Below are 12,020 nucleotides of genomic sequence, written 5' to 3'. Positions count from 1 at the left end.
TGAAGAGACGTGAAGCTCCGCCTCCTCCACCTGTACACCCTTTTTTTCCTAGGATGGCGAAGTCATGACCTACTCGGCCTCTGATTGGTCAGGTTTAGGGTAAGAATATCAGGGTAAGCCAATCAGAGGCCGAGTTGGCCGGGTTGTAACTTCACCATCCTAGGAAAAAAATATCACCACCTATACACACCTCTGACGTCAGCGCTGTGAGGTCAGAGGTCACGCCCTGTCGCCATGGAAACAGACATCAGCTGTAAAGCAGAGTGAAGTTTGCATGTGAAGCTTGTTCTGATTTAATGAGACTTTTAGTTCCTCGGTGGTGAAACAAGTCACCAAACACCTGATGACCTGTAGGGAGAGAACAAACAAACAAACAAACAAACAAACAAACAAGCCATGCTTCTATGCAGTCTAATCATCGCCTTGTTGCCTGTTGGCGTCTCGTTCTGTCAGTAAATGTTCACGTCTGTTTTCTTGAACTCTTTTTGGGACCAATTTAGTTTTTTATTTCTCATTTTATGTTTAAAATAAAAACCTGTTGACTCGTGTTTCTCCGACCCACAATGCTCAGCGGTTTGACCGCCGTCCGCTGCTTTACCTTCACGGCGTCTGGGCAGCATCCAGCCAATCACAGAGGACCCCGTCATCATCCAGCGTATCCTCGACAACTCCTGTGACCTTTGACCTTCAGCTTTGACTCTAATGTTGCATTAACAGTAAATGTTTATTATATTTACTGATAAACAGGAAACGTGTCACTGTGTGTTGCATCCGTGTAAAAACAAAACCAAACAGAAAAGTGAATGTTGATGTATTATAATGTTTATTATTTTTAGTATCTACTGATTTATTAGTTTCTTTTTTTGACTTTTCTTCTTCTTTTGTCTGTTTTTTATTCATCCAGCTGATAAATGATAAACGACATAAACAACAACAATCTGTTTCTGTTCTGTTTAACATGAAGCTTCATATTTACATCGACATGTTTCATCATTTCTGATTGTTGTTTACTGCTCGTCTACAAACACACACAGGAAGGTATTTTCTGTCTGTCCGTGTGAACCGGAGGTGTTGTTAATCTCAGCTCACTGTCAGCAGGTCGCCTAGCAACACACACACACACACACACACACACTCACACTCACACACACACACACACTCACACACACACACACACACACACACACACACACACACACACACACACTCACACACACACACACACACACTCACACACACACACACACTCACACACACACACACTCACACACACACACACACTCACACACACTCACACACACACACACTCACACACACACACTCACACACACACACACACACACACACTCACACACACACACACTCACACACACACACACACACACACTCACACACACACACACACTCACACACACTCACACACACACACACTCACACACACACACACACACACACACACTCACACACTCACACACTCACACACACTCACACACACACACACACGCACTCACACACACACTCACACACACACGCACTCACACACACACTCTCACACACACACACTCACACACACACACTCACACACACACTCACACACTCTCACACACACACACACACACTCACACACTCTCACACACACACACACTCACACACTCTCACACACACACACACACACTCACACACTCTCACACACTCACACACTCACACACTCACACACACACTCACACACTCTCACACACACACACACACACTCACACACTCTCACTCACACACACACTCACACACACACGGTCTAATTAAAGCCTGCAGGATTCCTCGTTAGCAGTTTAATGACTCAGCACTGATCCAGGTTCAGTTTCCAGGTTTTATTTTTAGCACATGAACTGATTCAGGACTCACAGCTTCACATCACTACTGGACTACATCTCCCATCATCCCCTCTGGGTTGATTTAAGGCTACAGTAGCTGCTCAGTGCCACAAAGAACAGAAACGGAAGGATTTAAAAAACAGGGAAGATCAGGTATTAAAAACAGGAAGACGTGTCAGACGTCAGCAGAACGAGCTCAGTACAAAAAGAGAAAAACCTTCAGTGTGTTTAAACATCTGTGAACATCTGTGAACATCACAGTCAAGCAACAGGAAGAAAGAATCAGCTCGCGTCTCCAAACTGACGAGTTTCTTCCTTTACCAAAAAAAACAACAACAACAAAAACACTTCCTGTTGTTGAATCTGCGACGCCAAACAAAATAAAACCAAGCGGAGAATTTCTGATAGTTTCACATTATCTTTGGCGTGACGTCATTCACTCTTTTATTGCTAACATCCACTTTATCTCCCAGCAGAGATCAGAGATCAGAGATCAGATGAACTGCAGCTACAGTACAAAAGTCTGAGTCCCATTTAAAAAAATACAACTTTCAGCAGTAAAACTCTGATCGATTGATTGATTGATTGTATTAACTGCACCGGTGGTCGAGATGTTTCAGAGGAATGTTCCAGTTTGACTTGAGAATCTGTCCGTCAGTCATGTGACCTGCTGAAATGTCTTTTACACCAGAAATCCAGTTTATTTCATCCAGTTGAACGAAGTTCATCACGTCTCCAACAAGTTTCACACGTTTCAAATGATTCATTGATCCGTGAATGTTCTTCTCTACGTGATCGGGACCTTATTGGAAACTGATTTCCACCAGAAAAACAAAAATATACATGAAATGTTAAGACTGTCAGAAAGTAAAACGTTGACTTTTAAAGTTATGAAATATGAAATAAAACAGTCGAACAGTTTTGTTTTAGTTTCTCATAATTTTGATTTTCAACTATTGTTTTTATTTTCACCGTAACAAGAAAAGCTTCATACGAGAAATTCACATATTTATTTATGATTATGTGCAAAATGATATTCAAGACCAGATAAAAACAAAGTGGTCCAACACAGCTAAATATACCATCAACTATTAGTGAAATTAAAACTCATTATTATAAAATATTATTTAATCATTTTCAAAATAAGTTTTATTTGAGTTCATTTTTATTTCATTAGTAATTTTTTTCAAATTATGCTTTTCTCAGTGAAAGTTTTATTTCATGTAAACTTATTTATTGGTTTATTTATTTCACAGAATTTATTCATGTTCACATTTCATAATGTTTTTAATTTTCATTTAAAATTTAACACTATATATCAGTCAGCTGTGGATGAAGGACAGGTTAGCTAGCTAGCTAGCTCAAAGCTAACACTTAGTTTCTACTTAATAAAAACTTTTTCAACAGTCAGTTCCACTTCCTGAAATGTAGCTGCTAATGTAAAAAGTTCAATGTTAGCTAACCGTAATTCACAGAAACTCTGACACAACAGTCACAGCTTAGCATTAGCATGACGGCAGCATCCTTGGTTTCCTGTATTAACCCTAGCTAGCGAGCTAATAATTGCTTATTAATATTAGCTCTCTATTAGCTCACTTAGCTAATCAGCAACACAGTTTCAGGCTGTTGGAAATGACTGAAAACAGCTTTGAACCACCAGATTATGAATTTATACACAATGAATCAGCTAAAATTAGCTGTCTTGCTAACTCATGTTAGCATAATTTCCCCGTTAATGAGAATCTTGCTTGTTAGCCAGCTGTTGTCTTCTTTTCATTGTTTTCATTCTAATTTAATGTTATGTCATATATTAACTGTATTTTAAGTCCGACTTTACTTTTTGTTTTTCTGTAACTGCTCGAGCAGAAAGTCCTGATCTGTAGAGACGAACAATCACAGACTCGGTGTTCGGCGTTATCGGTCGTGTTCTCACGCACGAGTACGTTTCAGCTTTTATGAGGATCGAAGGTTTCAAAGTGAACAGTGTGAGAATCAGAATCCAGTTCTCGACAAATATTTACACCTGAGTCACGGAGGTTTCCAGCTGAGACTGGAGGCCGCTGGTTCACCGCCACCTGCTGCAGCCTCCGGTGTGTCACAGAAAACATTCACATTCTCAAAGAAGAGGAAGAGGAAGAAGAAGATGACGAATATGTCGACAGTTTCTGGACAGTTTGAAGAATGGAAGCTGCTGTTGCTTTTTCACGCAGTGTGCATAGCGTCTGGTCGTCCTTGAGTCTTCAAATGTCCAAAAAATAGTACGTGACCCAAAATGGATCTGTGACTTTCCTAAACTCAGGATGGATCAGTACATTAAAAAAGACACAATCTGGAGAAATCTAACAGAAAACGGACCCTGACAAGTCTGAAAAATATCGAATCTGAGCCCAAGTGGACTCCAACAAACCCAAAGACGATTGGACCTGATTTCATTTTACACCCAAACTTAAAGTTCCTTCTTTGACTCTGATAATAACAAATGTCTTCCATAGTGTCCATCTTTAAAAACACTTCTTTTGTTGACAAGTTTGAATCTAAATCTGTGAGAGACATTTGTCAAGAGAGAAACAGGTTAAACAGGAAGTGTGCTTAGCTTCCCCAGAGAGTTTGAAGGCCTCAGTAAGCTTCAAACAAGTTCATAGAACGTAGACAAACAGCTGGATGAAAGCCTTCGTGTGAGTTCTACACCCTCTGAACGTGTTTGCCGATCACTGCAAGAAGTGGATGTAATTTTCTGTTTGTCTGACGCAGCTTCTCGTGATTCTGCCGTCAGAAAGGAGGTTAGATAATCTGACGAGACCTTCACTCAAACTCTGGGGTTTGATCAGGTTTTAGCTGACTTAGCTAACGTTACTGTTGTCTGTTGTGTTATAAACCAATAATTTCCTGCATCTTTCTTGGGTCTTATCACAACCTGCACCTATCAGAAGACTTGTGGTACGTTTGGGTTTTCAGGTTTCAATCAGCAGTTTCTTCTTCTGACAATCATCTGATTAGTTGCTACTGAAACTTTTTTTTTTATATAAAATGTCCAGAGTAGTTGAATAAAATGAACCTGTTAGTCAGATGCCAAAGTGCTCTGAGATGCAGAAAAACAAAAAGGTTTTCTCCAGGTGATTGATGACAATCACCAATCAGTCGAAATAATCAAGGTGATCAGAATCCTGCAGCTCTGAACCGAAGCTGCTCACAGACCGTCACATTCAGAGGAGTCTTCCACCTCTTCACCTTCAAACTCCACATCATCCAAAGGCCGCCGGTTAAAAATCCTGCTTCATAATTACCCTGCATTCGTACCGTCCAGCTGTATAAAACTTCATCTTGTTTACATTTCTAGAAGATTCAAAAACACGTCTCCCAACTTGTAAATATTCCAAAGGAAAAGTTATAGCAAAGTAAAATGATCCAAAGCAAAGACTGTGGACTGAAAGACAGATGAGATAAAGGATCCACAGGGTTTTCATCTCTGAACTCTCCTCTTGGCACGTTTTCATGAATTTCAACAAGAGATTTTTTGTTTTTGTGCAAACGAACAGAGACCTCTCGGAGCCTGGAGACATACTTCAGGCCTCAAGTTGAATTTGTCCACCATGTTGGTTTTGTTAAGGAAGGGAGTTTCTAGGCAGCGAGCCGCGTCTGTCAGCAGGACAGTCCCGGTTCCTCCTGACAGCTGAAAATCAAAACCTGAATGTTTCCAAATAATTTAAAATGAGTTCGTCCAGTTTGCAGCAACCGAAGTCCAACAAACAGAAACAGGAGCGCAGCACTGTGTTCTGCTTCCCGCTCGGGCCGGACCGGACCGGTCAGAGCCGGTTTGTACCAGAGTGAGTCAGTACCATCAGGCTCTTGCGGTCTGGGTTTTGTTGGTGCTGGTAGACGGGGTGAGCGGGGAGGTGGAGTCCAGTTGTCGGTACAGCTCCCTGAGCTCCTTCACCTCCTCCAGCACCTCCCGGGCCTGGCCCCAGGCTGCCGCCGCCTCCTTCAGGAGTCTCTCAGCTTCGGCTCTCGATGCTTCAGCCGACTCCTTCCCCTTCACCTTCCCGGCCTCCCCGTCAGCCTCCCGCCGCGCCTCCGTCAGCAGCCGCTCTGTCTTCTCCAGCTTCTGGCTGATGAGCTCCTGCAGCTGGTTGACGGGCGCCGTTGTGCCGGTCGGCGTCGAGGCCGTTGAACGGGACATCGCCGCCCGGTTCTTTGTGGCTTTTGTTTCAGAGTGCGACAGGATCTCGTCCATGGAGGCGCAGCGGTTTTTCTCCGCTGACGTCAAGCGTTTCTGCGGCTGCGGGGTTTGGGTGGGGCCCATACGCTCCCACACCACCGGCACCTGACGGGGAAGGCTATTGGATTTCCCAGAAGCCTCGTCGGTCCTGGTGGAGAGGGCACCGTCGGTTTTGGATCTGGGACAGTCCGGGGTGAGGTGGTCCAGGTCAACCCTGACGCCTTCGGCCCCGTGAGGAGACGGAGCGTCCTCCTCCTGGATCAGATCCAGAGTCAGCATCCCATCTGAGGTGGAGGTGGATGCCTGGAAACAAGAGGAGGAGTCTGGTCATCTACTGACACAACTACCAAACCAGTGAAACATCTCTGAACCAGAGAACGTGTCCAGATGTTTCAGACTGATTAGATCACAGTATCTTAATCAGTCGCCTGTGTGTGAAGACAGAATGCAAAGCGAATTTTAAATACGAAGTCAACGGAAAGATGCAATTAGACATGAATTTGCCTGGTGGAGAGTGAATCAAGTGTTTTAACTGCTTAATAAACTTTCAGAGACGAGAGAAACTGAAGGGTAATAAAAGAAATAACTGGAGTTTTGAGTTCAGTCAGAGGCTGAACTGAATGCAAACACACCCATTCTCATTGTTGCTAGCTAGCATACAGCTAACATCTGTACAGTTGGTTTATTGCCTGTTTGTTGCAGTCTAGCAGTATGATTTGCTTTGCTTTCTGTCTGAACACACCTTAAGAGAGATTGTAGGAGTTTATGTTTACTGCTGGCCCTCTGAACTGTGGAGTACCTCAAGGCTCTGTTCTAGTTCCCGCTTATTTTGTATCTACATGCTTCCACTTGGCCGAATGACATTTTATCGAAACGTCTATTTTCTCCTCTATGCAGATGATTCACAACTTTATATATCTGTAAGATGAGATAAAAACCATCAGCAGTTTGACTGATGTCACATGTTAGAATCTAACTTCCTCCAATTCAACAAACTCAGATATAATCCTCTTCAGGTCATTAAACTCTTAATTCTGGCACCAGAAATTTATATTTGACTGTAATCTAACTTTTGATTATCATGTCAATAAAGTAGTTCAGTTCTGTCTTTATTCACTTTGTATTGTTTCAAAAATCAAATAATTTTACCTGATTTTCTCTGATTTTCACCTTGTCAGAATCGATTAGTGTAACAGGAAGTTATCATCACCTCCACTTTCATTCTGAGCAGCAACACTTCAGCTGGTTTAGCCATTAAATTGAATGAAACCTCCAAATAAAGTCTACAGTTCAGTTTGTACTGTAAGAATTAACAGATATGAAGTTTATGACTGAATCTGATCCAATTTTAACTTCACGATGTCACCGTTTAAGTTGTCTTTCATTCTTCACAACTGAAATGTTCACTTATTACTTCCAAAGGCAGCTGCTGATAAAATGTTTTTAAAGACGTCTACATGTCACAGGTTGAAATCTTGAAATGAGCTTTTAGCAGCCAAAACATCTTCTGCAGATATCTGCAGTTTACTGTTATAATATCTCAGCAAAATACTTCAACTCCTGTAATTAAAATATGGACATTATATGATAAAGGTGAAAGAGGAGCTGATGTTGGAGGAGGATGAGGAGGTGATGAAGGATCAGACTGACCACAGCCAGCAGGTGACCTCTGGTCGGCAGCCGGCGGTTGTGAGGAATCTTCACTCGATCTCGAGTCAGATGAGACAGCTGAGCGTCTTCTACTGTCACCTGAAACATCAACACACCGACAGCTGAGATTTATAAAACATTCATGTTCTCAGGGTTTGATATAAACAATAAGGGACCCGGTATCGAACCCTGCGGGACGCCGTGTGATCTAACCTGCAGCCTCTCTCGTGTCCACAAGGTGCTGCTGTGATCACACTGGTTCACTGATCTTCTCATTGCAGATGTTCAGTCTCGTTTCATATAAAAGATTTAATAAATGTAAGAGGTTTGTTTTGACTACACGTGTAGCTGCTCACCACTCAGCGATGAGTCACCACCGACTGTATTGATTAGAATGATTAATTCAATCGTTGCCAGATGATCCAACACATTTACTAGTAGAACAACATGGTTTTAATGTTTTTATAATTCTGTCTTCTGAATTTGTTTAATTTGTGATTTTACTAACTTTAAATTATTTCTATCACCTTATTATTTTAATAATAATAATAATAGAACATTGAGCATAAATAAGGCAGTAAAGCACAGAGGCAGGAAAACCAGATAACCACCTTCCATCATAATTTCTTATTTGCTAGATTGATTAAATATAACTAAATATACGGACGATGCATGCAGAGGAATATATATATATATATATATATTTATATAACTCCCTACTTCTGAAACCAAACCTGCTGTTTATTGAGATAAATCAGGAGTTCATAAAACTTGTAAAGTTTTACTCAGTGAGAGTTCAGATCTTCCTGTTTCTGGTTTATTCTCCAGTTGAACCTTCGACTCATCAGTAGAGTCTGAATAAATATTTAAGATATTAAAAAACATCATATTGAACCTGATCGTCACTACTGAGGCCGTGAAGTTACATAACTGTGTTTCAAATTATATAATAAAACTTTTCCAGGACACGACTGTAACGTCAATATGACATGAATGTGACACGAGTTCACGAGAGGCGTTCCTTCAGTCTGGAACATGATGTGTGTGTGAGAGAGGGAGTATTGATCAGAATATTGATCAGAGTATTGATTGGTGGAAAAGGCGAAGCTTGTTGACTGAATGTGAACCAGCACACACAACACAACACAACACACTTCCTGCTGTCACTGAAATAACTGCAGCTCTCTACAGTCACACGTGCACACCTCAAACACTTTCACCTCTGCTGTCAGTTGCAACTGAGGGTGTGTTCAACTGCAGGTTACCATAGCAACAGTACTGATGCTTCAGTTTACTGAGTGGTGAAACTAACCACGAGTTAAAGTGACTGCACACATTTTAAAACATCGTGATACTCGATTCTTCTTCTAGTCAACAAATCTCACCAGCAGTGAACTGATGGACGATCTTTGTTGTCCAAAACTCTTAAAACGTGTCAGTGAGACACAAACACTCGTTTATTTTGATTCAGTCTAACAGACACTGTCCTGCTGACACAAACACGCTGAGAATAATAGGCACTAATTCCTCCTGTTTGTTTGTTAAAAAACAGCAGTCAGCTGTTTCAGAAAGTTACTGAGACTTTATAAATATAAAAGTATATCTGTGTGAGCTGTTTGTAAGGATTTACATATTCAGCAGGAACCAATGAGCTCTGAGCTGAGAGCCTCAGATTATAGAAGGAGGAAAGTATTGAGAGACGGAACTTTATATACAGTCATTATAACATTTTCCAGTTCAACAAATGGTCCCAGATTCCCAGTCAGCTGGGACGGACTAACAGCAGCAACTCACAAATAATGTTTATATACAGTAATTATTGAAACAAGCAGGAACGGAGCTAATAACAAATGCTACCAACTTCCCAGTCAGCTGCGTTGGTCAGTCTTTGGACTAAAGTATTATATGTTTGCAGGTTTAGTTTAAAAATGAAACTACGTGTTTGTGAGGAGTTTTTAAACCAATGAGAGGAACCTGAGAGCCACAGGGTGGAGAAGACGGATGGTTTCAGTAGACGGATGGGATTTACTGACAATAAGAAAATACAGAATAACACTTATAGAAAAATACTATTTTAATTTTTATATAGCAAGACTGTACTCGGGATGTTTTCCAAACCGAGTGATATGAACAATAAGGGACCCGGGATCGAGCCCTGGGGAACTCCATCTGAAACCAGGATAATACTTTAAACCCTGTCAGTGGACATGTGACCATCAGGAGTCCACATACAGGACTCTGTTCGTCTCCGTACCTCATCCAGGATCTTGTTTTTGGCTCGTGTGATGGCGGCGTTCAGGACGTTGATCCAGGACTCTTTCTCCTCGGGACTGACAGCCAGGAAGATCAGGTTCGGAGCCTGCAACACAAAACACACCAGTAGTGTTTGTTAGTGTCTGTTTGAGTGTTTCGGTGTGCTGATGTGTTTATTACTGAATCAGTGAATCACACTGGTTTGACACCAGTATCAGCTGCTTTTTGACGTTATTTTAGTTTATTTTAGTTTGTTAATTGTCAGTTTTTGGGTTGTTGTCTTGTTAATTTCTTGTTGTTAACTTGTTTTTGGACAGTCTCTCTGTTGTTAGCATGTTGTAGCTTGTTGCTCAATAGTCGTTACCTTGTTGTAGTTTATATCTTGTTTTAACCTGCTGTAAACCTGTTATTAGATTGTTTATTTGTTGTTAGCTTCTTTTAGCATTTTGTAAGATGTTGACTCTTAATTAGATTGTTTCTTCCTTGGAAGCATCTTTTAGCTTGTTGTCAAACTGTTATTGGTATATTTCTTTAGCTGTTAGCATGTTTAACAAAGATCAAATCTACAGTTAATTGATCAGATGTGAACATAATAATATTTATTCTTATCCTGATTATATTTTAGTGTCTAATTCAACAACAGAAAACCTCCTGATCAGGTTTCAGGTGTTCAGTCCAACAACGATCGGATGGAAATGCTGACATCACACAGTTTAACCAATCACAGCACAGAACACACACACACACACACACACACACACACAGCGGGAGACGGATTCACCAGATGGTCGGGTGTGTTAGTGTGTGTGTGTGTGTGTGTGTGTGTGTGTGTGTGTGTGTGTGTGTGTGTGTGTTAGTGTGTGTGTGTGTGTGTGTGTGTAACAGAAGCTGCCACCCAGACAGCAGGACACCCGATCCCCCCCCCCCCCCCTCAGGCTATTCTGGGTATTTGTGGGACGGCCTGCAGATCTGCTGAGTGTGTGTGTGTGTGTGTGTGTGTGTGTGTGTGTGTGTGTGTGTGTGTGTGTGTGTGTGTGTTGCTGTCGAGGAAAGTGTTATAAAGCAGAATTTCCACCTGTGTTTACAGTCAGTCAGCTGTTGCCACGGGAACGTGGGGGTGTGTGTTTCACACCAGCTTAAAGGTGCAGATCACCACGACTGTTTAGTGAATATTAACAGCTGACAGTAAACAGATTGATACGATTGGACGTCGTCTAGAGTCTGTGATCAGAACTGCGTCCATAGCAACAGTCTGCTGTTCACAAATAACAGACCGTACGATGCAGTAACTGACCAATCAGAATCCAGTATTCAACAAAGCCGTGCAATAACGATCAACATACGTATGTGTGAATAAACAGTAGTGTGTTTCTGCAGTACTGCAGTATTACAGTACTGCAGTATTACAGTACTGTTGCAGTATTACAGTACTGCAGTATCACAGTACTGCAGTATTACAGTACTGCAGTATTACAGTACTGCAGTATTACAGTACTGCAGTATTACAGTACTGTTGCAGTATCACAGTACTGCAGTATTACAGTACTGTTGCAGTATCACAGTACTGCAGTATTACAGTACTACAGTATTACAGATACTTTATTATTAATATTCAGAAATCTCACAAACTGTTTAAATGAACTGAGAAGCTCGTTAAAAAGCTCGTTAGTGTCGGTGTTGATGGACAAACAGCTGTTGGAGGCGTTTCCATAGCAGCTCCGTGTCAGTTATACAGAAACGGACTGAACGCTGCCCGGAGCGGCAGCTACACCTGAACCCTGCACCTGCTGGTCATGTGACTCAATACACCTTCATTTTTATTTATTAATGTAAGAAGTGTTTCTGTCAGAGGAACAGCTGATATCACCTGTCTTTCTACAGCGGTGTGTGTGCGGACAGACAGGTGTGTGTGCAGACAGACAGGTGTGCGTGCAGACAGGTGTGTGTGCAGACAGACAGGTGTGTGTGCAGACAGGTGTGTGTGCAGACAGACAGGTGTGCGTGCAGACAGGTGTGTGTGCAGACAGACAGGT

The 12,020-nt window shown here is 41.7% G+C and overlaps 1 protein-coding gene across 1 annotated transcript in view; it reads right to left on the bottom strand.

The window, feature by feature from the left end:
* Positions 1–3,064: 3,064 nt before the first annotated feature.
* plekho1b (pleckstrin homology domain containing, family O member 1b) overlaps positions 3,065–12,020 on the bottom strand; it is a 23,791-nt gene continuing 14,835 nt past the window's right edge. Inside the window, exons 4-6 of the mRNA XM_044359448.1 lie at positions 9,989–10,093; positions 7,735–7,833; positions 3,065–6,387 (exon numbers count right to left, since the gene is read on the bottom strand). Of these exons, the coding sequence (XP_044215383.1) occupies positions 5,707–6,387; positions 7,735–7,833; positions 9,989–10,093 (885 nt within the window). The 3' untranslated portion in view covers positions 3,065–5,706. The remainder of the gene's footprint in view (positions 6,388–7,734; positions 7,834–9,988; positions 10,094–12,020) is intronic.

The sequence above is a fragment of the Thunnus albacares genome, chromosome 8 (assembly GCF_914725855.1).
Source record: "Thunnus albacares chromosome 8, fThuAlb1.1, whole genome shotgun sequence".
In the NCBI taxonomy this organism is placed as follows: domain Eukaryota; kingdom Metazoa; phylum Chordata; class Actinopteri; order Scombriformes; family Scombridae; genus Thunnus; species Thunnus albacares.
Note: the sequence above shows the minus strand (reverse complement) of the source record. Positions and strands in the feature narration are given on the sequence as shown.